Raw genomic sequence first — 21,886 nt, forward strand, 5'->3', positions numbered from 1 at the left:
CTTTTCGCTTATGGCCTTCCGCCGCAGCCAACGGCGAGAGATGGCGCCACACGCACATGTCCCCTAGAGTTACTGTATATGTTACCATCAGGTAGCAGAGTCGCGCATCTGTCTTCCAAACGCCGCCATCAACCATGCATTGCGGAAAAGCTGACGCTCGGGCCAATTATTCTATTTTTCGGAACCACAGCTGCAGCGCACTGAATTAAACCATCCACATTTATCGCTGATCTTCGACACACCAGACATTTTATTCGGCGACATGGTTAACACATCGCCCGCAAAAACGAAGCGCGACTTCACCGCATAGCTGTGGTTGCTAGCAAGACGTGTGCGCAACTCTGCTGCCTAAAGGTAGTCTATATAACAGTAACTCAATGTCTCCGAATCCTGGCCGCGAGCTGATTTGCACGCTACAAACCTCCTCCGCGTGTCGTTCCAGGTTTCCCCTTGCTGGGGGGCAAGCAGCCCGGTGGCTTTCCACTCTCCCTCTTGTACGGACAGCCCTCGTCGTACCTCCTCGTTGGATCGGCTCCCTTCATGCCATTGCCGCCGCAGGGAGATCTATCGCGGGGGCTCCTGTTCCCGCCCTTGCACGCGGGATTTGACCCCCTCGCCAAGGTACTCCAGGCCGTACGTGACAAAACAACAAGACACACTGTGGCTTCTTGTGCCTATCTATCTATCTATCTATCTATCTATCTATCTATCTATCTATCTATCTATCTATCTATCTATCTATCTATCTATCTATCTATCTATCTATCTATCTATCTATCTATCTATCTATCTATCTATGCATTTTTGAGGTTCTAATCGTCCATCGATGCGGATGACTGTAAATTGAAGGGGACCGAAACCATTCAGATTTCAGAGACAAGGGAGTGTTTTCTTTCTCGCATTCACTACCTTTTTCTTACAAAGACCATATCCCCTCGCCACCTATTCTTTTCATAAACTACGCAGACAAGGTCATCTTCTTCTTTTTCCGTCCCGGTCGGAGCGTTCAATATATCCGGCTTATCTCTGAGATATTCCTGCCCCTTACACGGCTTTCTCACTGCCTCAAAGATTGGAGGCCCCGCAGGCTTTCTGCACTTCAGCCTCCGCGATCGATCTATTTTGACCAAGCGAAGATGTGATATGACCACGCCGCGTTATGCGAGGTCATGATAATGTCACTAGATTTGAAGATATCTGACGTCATAGGATGACGTCTTCACGTCATGATGATAGTTCTTGACACTCGTGTTGACGCCGCCGACTCGAGTCGCCATAGAGTTTCCTGAAATTAACTAGAGAGGACTCTGGCGCTGCGTTTGTTCAGCGACCATAAGAACGCTGGGTGGTACACGAATTTGCCTAGTCTTCGTACTTGCGGGCCTCAAATCGCACTTGTGGATTCGGTTATTGATGTGTTTCGGTTTCGTTTCGGAGGAAAGAACAAACACTTTTTTTTTTAACTTCGTAACCCGATTTGAAATGGTAACCCCAAAAGATTAAGGTGGTGAAGCACAACTGCTTAACATTTGCTGATTGTTGTTTCGTGACAAAACAGCTTGAAGCTCCGCGAAGCCAAAATGAATGTTAGGTACTAAGACTAGAAAAATCCGTGTACTACCCACAATTCTCATGCTCGCTGAAGCGCCATACGATGCAGCTCCCCTAGACACTAGCGCCAGATTTCCCTCTAGTGTATATTTAGGAAGCTTTATGCGAGTCACCACTGGACGCCACTGAATGTCAGGGTTCGCGTCTGATGAGGCATTTAAGATTTTCACCTTTACACACTGTTCGGCTGTCGTTCCATGAAATTCCAGCTACCGCGTGGGGTTCGGAGGAGATGTCTTACCGTAACTAAGTGAGATAATTGGTCTTCTAATACATCTTTCATGTGTTCTAGAATATGTAGTTGTTTTACAACCAGAACATTTCAAAGAATATAAAAAGCATCGGCTCAAGAAAGAAGCTGTAGAATCGGTTTTTGCAAGAAGCCAATCATTCACTTGTTCAGCCGAAGGTAACAAAGGAACCAAGCATGGCGGGTATCGCCATACATGACCGTTCTGCGTCCGAACAGTCGACGATGAACGCAGAAGTATCAACGCCATTTCGCTATCAGTGCCATCGGCAATGCTAACGTTAGGTCTCGAAGCTGAAGAATAGGAGCCCATGGACACCGCATGCGCTATCGGCGAAGCAACCGATAATCATCATATACAGTGTGGCAATGAATGCCTGCACAAGACTGAGCAGGCAGCCCTATGTGACAAAGACATCCAATTTGACGGCAATTTGGCCTCTACATCGCTCGCAACTGAAATGGTGAATTGACCAAATGGAAAAGAAAAGAAGCAGAGCTGAGGAGCCAGATACTGAGGCTAAAGCAATGCGTCGCGAAATACAAAGACTAGTTTAAGCTGCTCACAACAAGCTGTATTTTCCACGCCTATCAGATTAAGTAAATTTTAGCGTCGGCATTACGACTTTAGACTTAAAGAGCACAACACCTGTTCACACACATAGGCCAGTATTCGTTCCGCATATGCAGCTGTGTTTGTTTTTGGTACCACGACGGCTTAACTGCTTTCAGCTCTCAAGGAGTGGAATCACCTGGAATAGCTCCTCATTTTGTGGCTCCAGCTGCAGCGTTCTCTCAGTGGCAATGAATGTAATCTTCAAAAGCTTTACGAAGGAATCGGGTGATCCCGTATATCCCGGGAAGCAATCCAGAGATATTTTGTTGTCTTTAGCGTGTGAACTGTATAGGTCTTCTATTGTGCTCCGTCACATCCGGGGACGGTATGCATAAGGCGACGCTAAGCGCCCAAGCTTTGAGTATTGGCTCCTGGTAAATGCTGCTTTTGAAAATCGTTTTTTTTTTCGGACAGTCAAGGGGAGATAACCGTGACAACAAATTTTTCCGCGCATCTCTGGCACGCACTCTCTGGTATCGGCCAAACGGACTACGCGCTTGCGCTTCGATCAAATAACCGCGAAGGACACATGCCTTTGAAATTGGCTGGTCACCCAGCACTACAAGTTTTTTCACGATTCCCGTTTATGTTTCGTCGCTGTACCGTAAAGAACACGAATACAGCCGGAATGAGAACCATTTAGCAGCTCGGAATGAAGCCGGGGCATCGGTTTCCGAATGCGACGCTGCGACGGCAGGTCTACGTCAGTGGCGGTGCCTGGCGAATGAAAGCCGCACTAACGCCGATGGCCAGTTCCCATTGCGCTCCTCCCCTTCCGCACAGACACAGAAAGATAGAGGGGACGCTGAATGAGAACTTTGGGTTTTGTGCGCTTGGAAAATGCGAAACGTAAATTGTTTTATGACATTTGGTAGTATTTACGAGCAGTTAAAAGGTGCAAACTATGATGCTGGTGTCATCATCGCGTTTGTTCATTTGTTCCAGTTTCTGAAAAACATATTGAATAATTTAATAACATTCGCAATGATGCTAGAACGTTTGAGGAGGTTGCTTACTATGTGATCAGTTGTAGCTAGGTTGTATTGGTGACATAGTTCAACTCCATTAATGTTCTTAGGGTAGCAAACAATCATGGGAAAGTAAGACTTTTGTCGGGACGGCTTTAAGCTCTCCCATAGTAGAGTACCGCGTGCTCTAAATCGTTACCCCCTTTTTCTAACCCCCCCCCCCCCCCTCTTCTCGTTCCTTAGGTTTGTTGCGTCCCATGATAGAATAAACTTTTTCTAAACGAACGCCTCTCATGTCCATTAGATCGGTGAGTAACTGTGACGTCATGGGATGGATCGTGTTTCCCATACTAGAGTACCGAATACTCTAAATCGTTAACTACTCTTTCTAAACACACTCAGCGTTCAAGGCAACAGAGCTTCATCAAGTGTGAGGCCCACGGAACGGCTTTATGCTCTCCCATAGTAGAGCAGTACTCTAAATCGTTACCCCCTTCTTTTGAACACACAGTTTGGCATCGTCGTAAGTCTCTGCCTAACGTGATTGTGCTGGTGTGCGAGGGACGGCTCACTGAACTTGCATAGTTGAGTACGAAGTACTCAAAATCGTTAAACACTTTTCTAAACACACAGTTGGAAAGACTGTCGCTCACCGGGATAGCAGATGGATCTCCTATAAAGGAGTACGTATGGTGCTCTAAAGCGATCGCAATTCTGTTACAGAATTTTCACGTTGGGACGACTATGTGTCATACAGTATGCGTACTTATATCGTCAGCTGTCAATTCTAAGAACACAAGGTCCTTGGGATGGCTCAGTGCTCTTCTGTAGTTAATTGTGTGTAGTACTCCAAATCATCCACCATTTTTCTGAACACACCGACAGCTTCATAGAAGTGCAGCGTAAAGCTTTGAGTTTGCGTTGCGGATGTGTCGTACGCACACCTCTTGCGGGCTCCCGTTCAGTGAAGAACACCACCTTCGAAAACGTAGTTTGTGGTCAAAATTATTTTTTTCTTTTTTGGGGGAATGGGGGGTGGGGGAGGGTGCAGGACATTTCATATTTTCAAACTTTCTGTACATTCAAGAATTCTTTTAAAAAAGACGTGTGAGCCATTCGAAAGTTATGACCATTTTTGAAATCCATGTTGGACGCATCCAGAGCCGAAGCTGTAGGTTTCTGATTCCACAACATGTACAATCCCATTATAAATGTTTTTCGAGCACGTATTACGTAACAATAAGTTGTCTGAGTACGTTGTAAATCTTGTGAGACTTGATGTTTTCAATTTATTTTAGAATTCGTACTATTCAGCTGCAGCACTCTACATAAGTTGCGCACGTTTTTTGTTTGGCAGTCAACGTTTTCTTGTTGTTGTTGTTGTTGATGATGATGATAATGTTTTGCATGCCACTTCGTGTCCCCGAACGTATTTCAACTCTTGCTTTTGAAGGGTAAAGTTAGGGTGTATTCAGAACAAATCTTCGACGATATAGAGTACGGTATACTCCAATATACATGACCTTTGAGCCATCCCGGTATCACTTCCTGATTCCAAAGGGGCAGGAAAACAACCGAAATAAAACAGGGCAAAGTTGAGGACAAAAAAGTAAGTATAAAAGCAAGTTAAAGAGTCAATATAGCAAGCACGGACCCCTGTAGAACATGGAGATGACAGTCAGCTGGAAACACAAAACGAGTTAGGAAAAAAAAATACTTTTGTATCGCTCAAAACAAGCTTATGCTGCCTCAAAAGAGGTCCCAAGCTATAAGCCTAGTGAATTTCAGGCATACTGACTGCTTCTCCGTTACTGGTTATTCGATTCAAATCTTTAAAGCGATTTTTCTCAAAACGTAAAAGCGTGCTTTTTTTTTTCGCATCCTAGGGTTACGCAAACAATAGTAGTTTTCTGCTAACCAAAATTTTCGCATAAAATTTTTGATGCTCTTTCTTTATAGGTGAAACTGTGAATTTAAGCATACTCGTTGAAAACAAGCGGTAACCTTCTGTGCTATGGCTAACTCCATGCAAAACAAACGTGCCAAATAAACATTTTCACATTTTTTATGACAACGCACTTATTTGTTTAGATACCATGATTATGGAGGCTAACACAGAATGTTGCCTTCACTAAGGGGCTGTCTAGCCACGTTTGAGTAACACCAAATTTTTTTAGTTATGAATCTTGGCGCAGAATATTTCAGAACATTTCAATTTTTATAAATTTAATGTTTACATTTCAGCTACTACAATATAATAAAAGGACACTAAAGATAAACAGTTATTTGGTTTAGATAGATAAGCTGCACTCTGAGAACGCTAATGCCTTAAGTTTCACTGTCATAAGTTAATTACTAGCGGGGAAAGCGAAAATTGAAGTTTCATTTCTAAATTTCGCACCGAAATTTCCACGCGTGACGTATGATAATTCAAAATGTATTTTCTGTATTTTCGCGACATTGGATCGGTGACATTTTCCGAAACTTTGTATGCTAGGGCTATGGCACCCAAAGACGACAAGTTGCTTAATTTTTATCGAGTGGAAGCTAACGTGGGACCTCGTAGACACCCTCCAAATTTACTACGTCATCGTGTTTGGTGCGGGAATTTCGCGGTGGCGTCTCCGACCACATTTTTCGGTCGCACGTTTTCTCGCTTACAAACCGTCACGTAGTAGTAAAAGTGGTGTTTTCTGCATAGTTAAATTGCACTTAACTAAAACGCGACAGGTAATTGTATTCTTAAATGTTCCTTTAAAGTTAAAAATTATCTAAACCCTAGGAGCAAAAAATCATATTTATAACTTCCGAACAAAAACTGTGAAAACATTTTCTCGGATATTGCCACTTAACGCATGCGAGCTGGAACGGCTTGCTATTCTCCGGCAGTAAAGTACGAAGAACTCTATATCGCTAAACTTCTTTTTATAAGCATATAACAGCAGGTATGGTGTAGTTTTCACAACAAATTACTCCAACTCGTCGGGACATTAAGTCCCATAACCACGGCCTTTATTGAGCCACCGTAGTGGAGGGCTCCGTAAGTTTGGACCATCTGGGATTCCTTATCGTGCTCCTAAATCTAAGTAGAAGGACCTCTAGCCCTCTAGCTCTCACCTTACCTCCATTGCAATTGTGACTGCTGCGGCCCTGATTCGATTCCGCGGTGACATCCGAGTCAGCAGGCAAGCACTATAACTGCTATACAGTACGCCGCGGAGGGTGCACTTAGACCTATATGAGCGGAGGGTATACTTATGAGCGGAGGGTGTACTTATAAGTACACCCTCCGCTCATAAGGGTGGACTTATGAGCGGAGGGTGTACTTAGACTCAACTTTAACCACAGTTGGTTAAAGTTAAACCGTATAGTCCCACACTAGCGAATGCCTCATTATATTCTTGTTTCGGCATGTAAAATTTCTGGAACAATTATTGCTAGGGTGCTCTGGCGATGCCAAATTACGCCAAGGGAATTACGGAAACACCGTACTATCGTGGTTGGCAGGCCACAATTTTCAATTTAGTTCAATTCAATTCAATGTCTTTACTCCTTGAGAAGCCGAGGAGGAGGCGAAGTTTAACGCTTGTGTGCCTCGCAAACGAGAAAGCCCACGAAACGTGAAAAGAAGCCGTGTGACGGACCGCGAGCGCACTGATATATAGTGCTGCTATAGCCTTTCTTTACAACGCGGCAAAAATAACAGCGCTTGACGTATCGTACAGAAAACCATTTTGTCGGTGGTTTTTGAAAGAGCTCTACATCTCAGTGTTCATATCTCAGATTTCCATTCCATAATTTAAAAGATGAGTTATTAAAAATTAATAATTAATTAGTGCGGGGATAAATAAAAAATAGCCTGAGCATCTACAGGATAGTGCGAGTAGTACGCGTTTGGTTCGATTCACCACTGAAGTGCCTTTCATTTTCAAATCCTTGGCTCAAGTTATGATATACACCCTGTACGAAGCTCACAACATATATCTTTACAAAGCACCGAAGTATGGCACCCAATACCCTGTGGTCCTTGAACAAGTTATATATACAATTAACCACCACATATCTACAAGACCTATATTATCCCCATTAATCTTACCATCTATGCATCGAGCAATTTTCCGCAGCTGCTGTGTTTTCGGAACGCTGTCCTCTTAAAGCGGTATGGTAGCCCCGCAGTGTAAACAGTACAACGTACGCTTCCGTTTCGCACGAGGGACGAATACGGTAACAGCCATCGCATTAGTTTGTGAAGTATCGATTGTGCGTCTTGCCTCCACGTCATTCGACGTTTTCTGTCCATGAAACTGAACCCTGATTGATTGATTAATTGATTGATTTCTGGGGTTTAACGTCCCAAAACCACTATATGATTATGAGAGACGCCGTAGTGGAGGGCTCCGGAAATTTCGACCACCTGGGGTTCTTTAACGTGCACCCAAATCTGAGTACACGGGCCTACAACATTTCCGCCTCCATCGGAAATGCAGCCGCCACAGCCGGGATTTGATCCCGCGACCTGCGGGTCAGCAGCCGAGTTATAGTCACTAGACCACCGTGGCGGGGCATGAAACTGAACCCTGTTTGGTATTCTCGCAAACGTGTGTCTCCGTAAGCACGTATGCCACGGTATTATGTCGAATCGTTATTGACGTCACTTGTCTATGGCATAATAAATTTCTCTAAACGCGCGTTCTCTTTTCTGCCTGCATGCAATGCAGGAGCGGATGGCGTCGTGCCTGGACCTGGCCGCCCGCTCGTACGCGCACCAGCAGGCAGCGGCGGCCGCGCACCAACAGCGCACCAACAAGGGAGGCACGTCGCCCCACGACGTTCGCAGCCAGCTGCTGGGCGCCCCGACGTTGCCTTTTCCCCCGGGCCTGCACGACCGGTGGCGGTCTCCGCACCACGTGCAGGACCTGATGTCGTCGGCCGGCGACAGCGCGGCCTCCCCGCCGTCGCCCTTCGGAACGGACCGCAGCGGTTCGCCCGCCAAGGGACTGGACCTCAAGAGGACGGACCACCTGAGCGGTGAGTGGACGCACCATTGCAGAGCTTAGGCCGACCGCGCATTAGTACGCTTCCTTCCATCGGGAGCTGGGAGCGCCTCACAGAACCGCAAAGCTCTCAATTCGTAGTTTTTTTCCCCTAATTTCTGCGCAGATGGGCTGGTTGGATATTTCGTTCTTATAGAAAGAAATACTTCATTGGCATTGGAAATCTTTCCGTCACCTTTCATCCTTCTATCTATTCAATGGCAGATCAAGTAACACGATATTCCGAAAAGGTTGGACAAACATAATACTTGCCTTTCATTATTAGCCCACGTAATCGTGAGCACTGTCTTACGCAAATCATTTCTGGCGCTGGGCAAGTACACTGGCGAAGATGGCCTGTCAGATGGCCTGACAAACTTTTTTGGATTCGGACGATGGGGCTAAGTTCTTGCATATGAATAATTGGAGGTTGGAGGGATAGCAGGTGATCGTTTAACCACATTGTGATTTTTAGACTATCTCCATCTCTCTCGGTTACCGCGTTAAATGAACTAAAAATACAGCCCTTAACAGTCAGGCGTTTACTTTTCTTAAATGCAGTACAACGTAAAAACACATGCATGTAACAGTATACCTAAAGGGCGACTATGCGAGCCGTATTCCCTTGCCGACCACCGATCATCGAAAAATCCCATCGTCGTTGAAGAGCTGCAGTTCAAGACTGCTGTGCGCGTTCAATGGCCAACTTGTATATATGCTCTTGAGGAACATGGAACATCATGTGAACTGCAAGCGATCACTCCGAGGCGAAATCGATACGACGCCCCCCCCCCCCCCCCCCCCGATTAAGAAACACTCATGCGGAATATACGTGGTCAACCGGAGCGTTGCTCGTGTGAGCGTCTTGCGTCGTTTCAATCCGGAGAAAAGACGATTATCCGTCAAAAGGTTGCTACAGCACGCGGCTCTGTCCATCCTAAAGCCTCCTACATCACAGCACCGTTCCCTTCAGTATGCAGCGGGTACACTTTACAATCGAACCGTTACGGCTTTTGCTGTACCAGTCATCCCGCTAGACAAGTCTCCTACATATCAGTCCGTTCCACTCGCCTAACACGTGATTGACAGCCGAGTCGCACGACATAGGAGTCGCTTTATAATTCGAAGGCGAGCGTTAAAGTCTCTCACGAGGGAACGAAAACACCGACAGAAAGAAAAATGGGAAACCACTGTGGCAGCAGCAAAAGCCGGAATCTTTCAAATTGGTTTTGAGTCCCTGCCCCCACTGTGCACACAGGCCGCGGGGAGAAAAAAAAAAGAGACGTCTTTATCGACGCTATCATGGTCGGACGCTCTCCGCAGAAACAAGCGACGTACGTCGCGTGTCGGAGCCAAGCTTTGCCCCGCAACTCACACACAAAGAATGGGACGACAAATTAAGATATGTCCCCGCGCCAGCGCAGCCGGCAAGCGTAGATACATACATCACAAGAAAAGAATAACGCAGCTAGAAACGTGAACTCCCGGGTCCCGCAGATGTCACCGGCAATTCTGACAGAGCTCACGTTTTCTACCGGACCTGTACTGTGCGTATAACGTACGGTGGTGTGTGTGGCCGGGGTCAGCTCGACCCGACGTGCTCTGGTCGCCGCAGCTCCACCGAAACGGGTGCAAGCAATGTACACAATATACAAGTTGGGAGTGAAACGCGCGCCACAGATACGGCGCGGCCGGCACGCTTTGCGAGCGGAAACATAGGGGAAAAAAAGGACAACTAACAAAAGCGTTCCTTCTTTTCGGGACATGCAGGGGCAAGGTGGGGAGAGCTGTCAGCGGGCGCAAAAACAAATAGCATTCGGGATTGACGCTGGATCGGGGAGGGTCGAGAGCGTGGTGAGATGTTTCCATCGCGCGAGTCGAAAATAGGGGAAAAACCAGAAAGAAAGGAAAATTGGGGAAAATAAAAAAGACGGGGCTCGGAAGAAAAGAAAAAAACGGGGAAATTTTGGGGAAACTACGGTATAGCAACACAGACATACAGATGTGGAAGACGGGTGCCGACAGTTAGAGAAAGGGAAAGAGCAAATTGGGGTAAGGGGAGGGGATGTGGTTGAAAATACTATACGTTCACGCTGAATCCAAATACTATACGTTCACGCTACAGTGCTTGCGCATAGCAGAGTGGAAGTTGTTACAAGAAACGAAACAAATTAAATTGAGAACGAAGGTTGAAGCAGCATGCGTTGAAAGAGAGAGGGGGGAGTCATTTTGGCTGAGAAAGTGAAAGCGTGCGAAGAGCAATGAAAGCTAGGGGGAGGGAGATAGTGATGGGGAGTTGAAGATTCGATGCGAAAGTCGAGCGAAAGAAAAAGAGAGAGAGATGAGCCAAAGACGGTCTCGTGTGAGCCGGGCAACGATAACTCAACACGGCCTGAAAAACACTATGACCAATGCCGGAGGAATGGGCCTAGAGATAAAGTGGTGTTGACAGAGGAGCTTTGTAAGTGCCGCGATAAACACAAAAGAAAAAAAAAAGCGAGACGAGGCAGTAGGACGACGTGGAGAAGTGAGGATTGCAAGGAGGGGAAAAAAGGGAACTCGAACACTGAACAAAGGGGAGTTGACTGGCCTCCTCAAAATCCCAATTTTGGGATGAAAAAGAGGATAACTATGATAAAAAAACTGGTAGCCAGTGCAGCAGTCACTGCAGGTGAACTGTGTGAGGAAGATCAACGAAGATGTTCTCAAGGTTGGAGCTGATGAACAAATTTTATCATTTTTTTGGTAGTGACAATGGTAACACAGTTCGATTCGATGAATATGCTAACGTGGTTGCTTGGGCGAGTTGGTACGACATGATTGACATAACAGTGCCGCTGTCTGTCTCCTTCTTTTCTTGTTCCTCGTTATTGGCGCTGTTTTTTTTATGTTTATACGATGAATATGCATTACGAACTTGAATAATAATTGGGGGTTTACTTCCAAAAACTGCGACATGATTACGAAGGACGCCGTATAGCTGAGTGCTCAGAAAATTTCAACTTCCGGGGGTTCTTTATCACGCACCTAAATCCAAGCCAACGAGCCCTTAGCATTTCACCTCCGTCGAAATTGTGGCTTCTTCATAATAGAAATCGAATCCCACCACGACCTTCTAGTGATGAGCCGCGCTTCGCAACCGCTACACCCACACAGCGGACGCACTGAAACAGCTAGCCTTACGTCTGTCACCACACCCTATTGTGGTGATGACCATGATGGCAGGTCTACAAACTTTAAACCGGTTGATATTGGTAAAACGTCGCTTCGAAAATATCCACTCACTCAGCGTAAGGAATAAGCTCCGTTATAATGCCGCAGAAAAGTGGAGACCGAGTTCGCGTAAAAGCATGACGTCGGCGTTACGTCACCACTTAAAATTCTCAGGCGTCCGGTGCGCCGAGATAAGCCTCACGACTTGCTTGACTGGCTCTTTGGCTCCACTGACGCACAAACGCAGTTTTCTTTTTTTTTTTCCTAAGAGACTGTTACACGTGGCTTTCTCTGAGTGAGCAGAGTGGGGAGAGATAATGGCTTGTTGTGACGTCGTCTTCTGACAAGATGTCGCAATATGGCGTCATCACATGAAATTTTCGCTCTCTAAAAAGCGAGCTGATCTCGTAGACAGTGCTTAACCAAGTCACCTGCAGGGTAGGGGAAGGGGCAATGCGATTGACGGTTAACATCACTGTTACCGATACGTGCCTTCTCCACTGCACCTCGTTACGCCTTCCTTGAAAGATGTCTGGCCCCATTGCATAACTTAATGCATTAACGAGTGTGCGTATGGCTTTCGCTTTCATGTGATACCGAGAGTGTAACATGCTGTCGGATCGAATTTCGTTACTTTTGCGCGAAGAGCATTTCACCGAGGTGCCGTTGAAACTCCGAATGTTACTACTGGTAATTTCACTATGCTTGTTTGTGAATTTGTACTGAAATACCTTACATTCTTCAGATACACTTAGTCCGCAAGTCGGAAGAGCGAAAACAAACACTGATTAGTCGATTTTTGCGGTGACAAATGCAAACCTCTTTGGAGTTGATGCCGAAGGCGAGCTTAAGGACGTATCAATCGACGCTTTTCTCGACGGACAGCCGAGCTGATTGAACCGTGAAATTTTGAATCAAGATGCGTGCAAGGCGAGTGGAATGTCTAGAGAAGCGAATATCGTTAAAATCTCTGTTCTGCATCGGAACAAGTTCGGCGGAAAGGTTGGACCTTGCGGTGTATGAGTGCAAGACGATTAACCCGCAGCACAGCGTTAATCTTGAACCTGTGAATTCCTATTTCCGATCATGCCAGAGATGGCTACATACGTCATCTATTGAACTTTCGTGTGTCAAGCGGTGTGAAGCGAAGGTGGTAAAACGCAATATTAAAAAAGATCGAGAGTCATTTCCCTATAGAAAAAAACGGGGAAAAGCAAGCCTCAGTGTGTTCATCCGTGACGAACAACACTTTCTTTCTTTCTTTCTTTCTTTCTTTCTTTCTTTCTTTCTTTCTTTCTTTCTTTCTTTCTTTCTTTCTTTTTCCTTCTTTTTTCTTTCTTTCCTTCTTTCCTTCTTCTTTCGTTCTATCGCATTGTGCAATACTGCCTCCTATCAGGTTAATGTTTCCATGACATGGATTAGAACTTCCCCCGCGTGCTTATCAAAGCCAGACACTATTGCAACAGGCTACAATGACATCCATGCGTTCCTACCTAAGCAACAACGAAATGTAGCAACGTAAAATGACAAGCGACTTCGATAAAGGGTCAGATTGGCATATCAAAAACGGCTGATGATCACCAAGCCCACGACTGAGAGAGCCTCTGTTATCGGAAAACAGTGCATGGAAATATGCATGTCACCGGCGCACCTTTGCTTTTCTGTACGCTCACCGACACCGTGTTTTTAGCGTACAACTTCATATCTGCGAGTTTCAAAAGCTTGCCTTAGAAAAACCATAAAAAAACAGTAATAAGGGAAACGGTCATATTTCCGTTCCAGATCAAATGTCCCCGCGATGAGAAAAACGCGGACAAGTAATCATCGATTATTTGCGGACATATTGGCAGCCGCCAACTTGCGGTGGCCACGCAGCAACTGCCAGAACCGAGCTCCCTCCCGTCCCATCAACAGTCCCTCTTCGGCGGCGCTCAATTCGCTTCATGTCTCCTAAGAGTCGAAACAAGCTATACCGCCTTACTCTGTGTCTGCAAAAATAAGAGGACCGACACAATAAAGCAAAGAAGCCAGCAAAGAATGGCGGTGGCGACGTAATAGTGTGCCGATATGAGCGCTCGTCCATCTTGCTCGCAGGGCTCTGGGCGCGCGTTCGTAGCGAGAACGGCCCGGGTACTCGAAATCGGACTCGGGCCGCAATCAAAGTCCCCTCGCTCTCCCACTCCTCCCCGCGAATCCCTCACGCTGCGGACCGCGTACATGCGAACGGACAAGCAAAAGCCACGCAGAGGGTCGACGTTGCATCAACGACAGGGTCGCGCGCCGCGATCTGACCGCAGGTTAGCGCAGTCACCAAATAAGAAAAAAAGGGACCGCTTCGCCCGTCCTTCCCTCTTTCTTCCCTATCGTTTTCCCGTCTTCGCCGAGATGCTACGGACTTGAAGCGGTGAGGGGGGGAGGCGGGGAGAGAAAAGAAGGAGCAGCGATCGCTCGCTTCACAGGGTCGGGGAGGCCACAGATGGATTGTCCCGAGCTGCGTAAATTGAGAACAGCTCGGACGGATTAAGAGGGGGGAGTGGGGGTTCTGCCTTGCTAGCTAGTCATCCGCCGTCCTGCTCCCGTTGCTGTTGCGAGATTCGCCCACTCCTGCTTGCGGCGCTGGCAGCCGAAACCGAATCAGGGTTTTTTTTTTTTTTCTGTTTCCCTCCTCACCGCTTCGCGAGCATCCTTTCTACCTACGCCTGTCGATCGGCTTCTGTTTGTTATACGGTCGTCCGATGCTCGATTTCGCTTTTGTTGACCCGCTTGTCGCGGCTTTTTGTTTGTCTGTTTGTTTGCCAACAAGACTCCTCGGGGGCGTTGTGGGGTCCGCGGCGAAATGGCAATCCCCAGACGCCCTGCTCGGCTCCTTCCACACGGTGAAACGCACCTGGTCCGTTCGATGTTTCCTCTATTTCGCGCCCCTGTCATTGATAGTTCCCCCATTGCCGGTATGCGAAAAAAAGAAATATAGAGTTGACACGGAAGCAGACGACCTCCCGCGATGCTGTCAGCAGGTATCGTCTGCTCTCGAGTTCGCGAAAAGATGACGAGCTCGCGCTCGGGTCCCATCTTCTTTTCGGTGTCCATCGACGTCCTTGATTACGCTTACTTGTGTGATGACGTCGGTGTCCGCAATCCTCGGCGTTGTTGACAGGTGGCATAGGAGGGTGGCGGGATGTTCCTTTTCCGCCCTAAACTCCCCCTTCTTGCTCTACTATTCCCTATTCTGCAACACCGGGGAAGAAGCCGACGAGCTTCAGAAAAGAAGGCGATTTCGTTCAGGTTCGTCTGTTACCTCACAAAAAAGGGAAAAATAAAACAAACTTGGCGGCGACTTTCCCTCTCCGCCCTCCCCTTTTAGAGTCAGCTCTGCGTTCGCAGCTCGTCCTGTGTCAATTTCGTTCGCGGATCAACGGTCGTCGCCGCCAGTGGGCGCGCGCGCTCTTACAGCTATCGGGGTGGAGGGAAAAATAGAGAAAACAAAAATAGGGAAACGGGTCCTTCTTGTTGGCCGAGATTCCATTTTGAAGGGGACGTTGGGCTTGCTAGAGCGGGGATTTCTCGCCTATCACTTCCCTCCGGCACGACGAAGCACGCAAAAATCCATCCCTAGCTTTGCCTCGCTCGTCGCCTCTCGAGCCATCGACCGCGGTCCACGTCTGCGTTATCTTTATTCATGGCTTTTATCTTCCCAATTTTAGCTCCTTCCTCTTGGATTTTCTTTTTTACTTCTCTCGACGCAACGTGGGCTAGGATACAGCACGGTCCCCTCGATTCGCTTCTTTCGCAGATCTATACATGTATACATCTATTTTTCCCTCTTCAAATATCTTCAAAAGGACCGTCTTTCACGCATCCATTTTTGTTGTCTGCGAGGCGTTCTGAGCACGTCGGCGACCCCTGGGTGTTTGTTTGGGTGCATCGGACAAAAAAAAAAACGGGTTGTCTGTTTGCGCCCACCCAGGCGGGGTGCTTCCGCGACCAGTTTTCTTCGTGGACGAAACACTTTCCATTCCTCAGCGTTCTTCCTCATCTTGCCTCTTCAGGACCCGGGTCAACTTTCATTTATCTATTTACTTCCTTATTATTATTATTTTTTTCAGTGGCACTGGTAGAAGCTGTTGTCATCGCTGCCTCGAATGGCGTGCCGCCAGTGCGTTTTCTACACGTTGGCGGAGGTTCCGTTTGACGAAAAAAAAGGGCCGCACGTGAACGATTTTTCCTTCAGAGACGGGCTGCCTTTTCTTCTTTTGTCTCGTCCGCTGTGTATTGGGAACCTGACGCGTTCGCTCTTGCCACTGCGACCGTTGGGATGGTGTGTTTCGCTTATTCCTTCCCGCCAGCTGTGCCCTGTATAGCACATTATTCCCTTCTAAATATTCCTTAGTTACTCGCTGCCAACTTACGCCCCGGATCACTTAAATAAGGTTACTCTATTACATTGCACTTGCCGCTAACACTGACGGCGCTATATAATGATTCTTTTTACTGCTGGACGTGATGTCACGCGTTGACGTCACGTTTTCAACTACCTCATGCGTCCCGCAGCTCAACGCGACATGTTAAACATCACGTCTTGACGTCACGTTTTCAAATACGTCACGTGTCACGCTGCTCAACGCTAAATGAGAGACTTCGCCTTAATCACGTGTCGTATACATCAACGCCACACCTTGACTATTACATGTGACGTGTTAATGGTAGCGATCACCAGCAATACTGCCGCCTTACTTCATTAAAGCTAGCGTCTCTCTCGTTTTCTCTCTCTCTCTCTCTCTACACCCGCGCAGGCCCCCTCGGGTCTCCGAAGTGGACGCTGGGCCAGGCCACCAGCTGTCCCGTGTGTGGAATCACCTTGGCGCAGGCGCAGATGGCCGACCACTTCCAGCTAGAGATGGACAAGCTCGCAGACTTCTACAGGTCTGTATATGTGTTTAATGTGGGCCATCGAACGAGCACACTTTGCGTACAACGATAATTCGTACGTGCACTCCTTAAGTACGGCTGTAATGCTTCCGAGAGTGCTATACGCGCCTAATTTTCGAATGAGGTGCGTTGTTTTCTATTAAACCTTTATATTTACTTTTGTCGCGATCTCTATTCGTCGTTTGCCTTCCTTCTTCACAAAGTGTTTCTATTTCCTTCACCCAAAATACTGAGAAGGGTAACCTGTTCCTTTCCTCTATTTTCTTCGTCTCCTTTTATGTCTTTGTGCGGTTGGACATCAAAGAATCGGAAGAAGGTGGAAGCGCAATACAGTAATGCATACACAATAATAATGCAGGCTCGAAAAGCCGATTTGACAGTAAGCAATTACGGAACCTGCAACGTTATTATAACCTTATTATAGTTAAGAACGTTTCTGGTATTGGGCACGTGGCTGAAGACTATCTACTACCCTGTAGTGGCGACAGAGAAAAATATAGGCACAGTGAGCAGCATTGTGACTCTTCAGGTGGTATTATGATTTTTTAATATTGTAGTATACTCTTAATCATTCGGTGTGGCATCTTCTCGCGCGCTCTCTCTCTCTGCTTCTTTCTCGTTCTTTTTCTTTTTCTTTTTCGTTCTTATTAAAGACTCACCCTCTAATTATCACGTCGCCCTTTCGCAGCTGTCGTCGGTGGGTCGACCGGACACACGAGGACAACATGCCGCTGGTGAGTTGAACTGCATGCGGACCCCCAAAAAAAGCGTTCATGCTTCTTCAGCACGGGGCGTGCAGTCTATACGGACGGCATAATTCGCGTGCGCGACACCATAATCTCAACATCATTGAACAGTAAGCTACTCGCTTTTTTTTTTAATTCCGCTTAGAATTATATTGCTATACTAACCGGAAACAAAGCATGGGGCCCCCCACCCCCTCTTCCTCTTCGCATTTAATAGACGCAGAGCCAAGTCTGTCGCTCCATACATTGACTCAATAGAAGGAGGGCGTGCTGCGATTAACCCCCCTCTCCCTCCTCCACCCTAAAAGCAACCTTGCGCAGCCTATGCTGGCGCTGACAGCTTTATCCCTATTAAACAGGACCTCCTCTCTGTATTAGTGCATGGATGTGTTTAGAGACGCAGTTCATCAATCAATCAATCAATCAATTCTTTTTTTGCAGGCATCAAATAGAAAAAAAATACCAAAACTGGTTCTGTGACTCATCATGTGAAGCTCAGTGTACTCGACGCTGCAGTTAAAATGACAGGATCACAATTCGTAACGTTCATCCTTCGTACGCAATCTCTGCCACGGGCCGGCCGCTTTCTCCGGTGATATGTCCGGCACTGTCATACGGGCTGCACCTATCTTCAGCGGGGACCTTGAGTACTGCATGGTCGGTAGTTTACGCGCAACGCAACATTGCTTAACGAAAATTCTGCGCTCGCAGCACGAAGACACGAACAAAAGGTTTACGAGGACCTGCGCAGACTGTCAACTGACCTTTATTCAATACTCGTTACAGCACCTCATGATCACTGCGCGTGAGCAGAACGGCATAGTATTCTCCTTCACATATAAATGAGGATACATTATTTACGTACTTTTTATGTAAAAGCATGTACCATGTCGTTCTGCTCATGCGCAGGGATAATTAAGTCCTGTAACAATATAGTTTTTTTCTTAATAAATAAGTATTATTTTAAAGCCAGCGCTGGTCCTTGTGAGCCTTTTTTTGGTGTCTTCGTGCTGTGTGCGCCGAATTTTTATTATGCAGTGAAACCAAGTGCCCCACGCTTCCGTATTATGACAATATTACTGTCCTATGAACTGGACTTCGCGTGGCGTCTTTCCTGCTCACATAACACATAAAGACGACATCGCGTCATTGAGTCGCACCGCGAGTTTAATCAACGTGCATTCTTTTCTTTTTTTCTATTCCCGGCAGCAACCAGAACCACAATCTGCCTGCCGAACACCCTACGAGGCCGGCAAACGATCGCCCCTATCTCGGTGGGAGGTGAGAGCCTGACTTTGTATGCTCTGACCCACTTCCTAGTTCTTGTTTTATCCGCCATTTCCGTATCTCTCTGTCAAGCCGTATTCACGCGACGAGCGTGATCGCGGACGGATCAGTCACGTGACTTGCGGCGTCCTTTGGGATCCCTCCACAGCAGCAGCATTCGCACGACCGGAGAGAATTCTCGCTAAAAGCGAGGATTTCGCCATTGCGCTCCGAGTACCCCAACAGCGATTTGGACCTTCCGTCGTTTCACGAATCGGTCCGCGCGGACCGAAGCGGGAACGTGGGAACGGCTCACGTATGATGACGTAGTACGAAATCCGCCCACTCGAATCGCAATTTGGTCCGTCGTGTGAATACAGCTTTATGTGTTTTAGCTTGAACAGGAAGCAAATTTCGTCAATCGTATCTGTCAAACTTTTTTTTCCGCAGAGCGTCCTGGTGTTATTTACTTGAATTTAACTTAACGATGCCAGCAAACAATGAAGCCAAGAGATAGATTGAGGTCATTTCGTCAATATTTAAGCAGGGGTGTGGCAATTAAGATATAACCGGAAATAAATTAACATGTACATAATACACCTTTGCCGTGTATGTGGCCCGATCACGAACCTTCACTCTAGATGTCCTTTCTTTGGCTTCATTGTTGGCTTCATTAGGTGATGCCTAAAAAAGAAACGAGCTCTTCAGACCATTATTTTGTTTTTGCATGTATACTGTACATTGTACGTAGGTGTCATAAGAAGGGACATTCTATACGTTTTCCTAATTGGCCCCATGTTTTTATTTCCGTTCTTTTTCTCTGTTCTATTTTCCAGACCTACCTCAAGGTTCGCGGTAACCGTCATCAGCGATTGAATGGTGGGTACAGGCTTATATGTGATTTTTTTAATAAACGTTGAAACTACAGATATACGACGTGGTCGACTATTCTTCCATGAACAGGCCACCTAGGGTCGATGCCGTTAAAGAAAAGCATATAACCTCTTTCATGGCATAAGAATCAAGAAATTAAGTTTGCTTTATATAAATGTGTAACCAATCTCAGAAATTGCTTTAAAAATTAACGTTTCGATAGAAACGCATCACCACAAAAGCCAAGTGCGCGCGCAAAAAAAAAAACGAAAAACAAAAGACCGGTATAGTTACATTTTGAGACATGTCCTGGCAAAAAAAAAAAAAAACTTTTTCGTCAGCATCGCTGATCCGGAGCCTTTCAATGTAAAGTTCCTTTCATAGCCAATCTACGGGGCCTCAGTGTTTATTCTATGCCTTATACCCAATTAAATGAATGAACGAACTAACAACCAGTCGTTCGATCAAACTCCCACCAAAAACGTTTCCTTTTTCCCCCTCTCTTTTCTGTCTGCTTCGTATGCGCCACGCAGCGCTGTGCGGTCGTCGTCGTCGCGCCGAGCTCCCGCTGGACCTGCAGTCGGCGGACGGTGGTTCCCCACCGGGCACGCCCCAGAGTAGACCCCCGCCGCTCAAGGTTGAGCTGTCGGACGCCTCCTACGAGTCCGCCGCCGGTGAGTGTATACACCTATACACCCTCACATAACGTACAATGATATATGTGCTACACCGTTTGGTCGCATCGAGGGCCTTTTATTTCTGGCTTGTTCAGCTTGGTTGCGATGGCCTTAGTCCAGAGAGTTCCAAGTAAACGGGAAATCAACGACACATTGAAATACCTATGTCACGTGTTTGGCCAAGAGATAAGAGCAAAGTGTGTGTGTGTGTGTGTGTGTGTGTGTGTGTGTGTGTGTGTGTGTGTGTGTGTGTGTGTGTGTGTGTGTGTGTGTGTGTGTGTGTGTGGGTGAGTGAGTGAGTGAATGTGTGTGCATTTGTGTGAGTGTAAGTGAACGTGAGTGTGAGTGAGTGTATGAGGGAGTGTTTGTGGGTGAGTGAGCGTTTGTGTGCGAGTGAGTGGTTGAATGAGTGTGTGTTTGCAACTGAGTGAGTGAGCATGTGAACGAGTGTGTGGGTGAGTGTGTGTATTTATGTGTGAGAGAGTGAGAGTGTGGTGAGCGCTTGTGTGAGTGAGTTTGCGTGTGTGTTCGTGTGAGTGAGTGTGTGTTTGTGTTGGCGCGCTCTTTTTCGAAGAGAAATCGATAAAAAAGCGAGTTGGTCTTTCCTTGCAGCAAGAAAAACCTAAGCGCGCAATGGCACTAAAACTAAATAAGCATAAAAAGCCAGCCCTACTCAAAAATGGGTCCGTGAGCCATGAAATGACACCCTGTAGGACTCTGTATGCATGCCTGAACGCTCAAGCATGAAAACATGTCATTACATGGAAACGTGACACAACGCCTGCCAACAGATATTTCCCAATACGGGAACGTTTAAATAATACATGCATGTATCAGTCTAATCTCATGTTCGTAAGTGTCAAGAGCTAAGGACAGGGTAAGTACTGTGTTGCTTTGTCTGTCAGTACGAAGACTAGAAGACTAACATGTTTGTTTAGAAGAAGTGATTACCAATTTGGAGTACTTAGTACTCTACTATGGGAGAGCTGAAAGCCGTCCCAAGAAAACGCTTGAAAGATCATAAAGGAACTCTTTAATCAAGAATTCTTATACAGAAAGAATGTAATGAAAACAACCGCGCTGTTGAGACCACAAGATCACCTCTGTAGTCATCACATTCTCGACTTACAGATTCGTTACTTCTCGCGCACTCAGTTTAAGCAATACAGTGTTCATTTTAGAATGACTATACAGTAAATGACGCACGATGGAGACACGCTTTCTTTCTTCCTTTCTTTTTTGTTTCGCGAACGTGCTGCGCATGCGCAGAACCGGAACGGCACGCGCCGTCAATTTACGGGCGCCTCCGCGGAGTCACCCGCGTTAGCTCGAATAAGTGGCCCATCCGCACGTGTTCACCCCACGTGAACTTCCAGCGGGAGCTGCAGAGCGCGCGCCTTCGCGTAGCCCTCGAAATTGGATGCAGTGACATTGTCTTTTCCGGCTCGTAGCTCACACGCTACACACATTCTCGGCAGCCTCTCGCGTCAGTTTCCTTTTTTGTCTCTTTTTTTTGTTTTTGCTTCCTTGCGTGTTTCTCATTGTTTGAATACATGCGAGAGCCGCCTGTGCGTGCGTGCTTCAGCACACTGACGGCGCCCGACTGCCCCGAATTCCATTCGTGCTTCTCCACTTGTGTCATGAACGCGTTAGCAACGCTTTGGCAGAAACAAAGAAAAAAAATAATAGAACGACTAACCCCGCGGC

General features: G+C 46.8%; 1 protein-coding gene across 3 annotated transcripts in view; it reads left to right on the forward strand.

Annotated features, from left to right (window-relative positions):
- LOC142774431 (uncharacterized) overlaps nt 1-21,886 on the forward strand; it is an 84,979-nt gene that overhangs the window by 48,996 nt on the left and 14,097 nt on the right. For 2 of the 3 annotated variants that reach the window (XM_075874786.1, XM_075874788.1), the window contains 7 exons: nt 443-633; nt 8,164-8,473; nt 16,482-16,611; nt 17,306-17,351; nt 18,573-18,644; nt 19,466-19,508; nt 20,036-20,176. In XM_075874786.1, coding sequence (XP_075730901.1) covers nt 443-633; nt 8,164-8,473; nt 16,482-16,611; nt 17,306-17,351; nt 18,573-18,644; nt 19,466-19,508; nt 20,036-20,176 — 933 coding nt within the window. The remainder of the gene's footprint in view (nt 1-442; nt 634-8,163; nt 8,474-16,481; nt 16,612-17,305; nt 17,352-18,572; nt 18,645-19,465; nt 19,509-20,035; nt 20,177-21,886) is intronic. The other variant, XM_075874787.1, reaches the window with a different exon arrangement.

Source organism: Rhipicephalus microplus, chromosome 10 (genome assembly GCF_043290135.1).
Source record: "Rhipicephalus microplus isolate Deutch F79 chromosome 10, USDA_Rmic, whole genome shotgun sequence".
NCBI classification, from domain to species: Eukaryota; Metazoa; Arthropoda; class Arachnida; order Ixodida; family Ixodidae; genus Rhipicephalus; species Rhipicephalus microplus.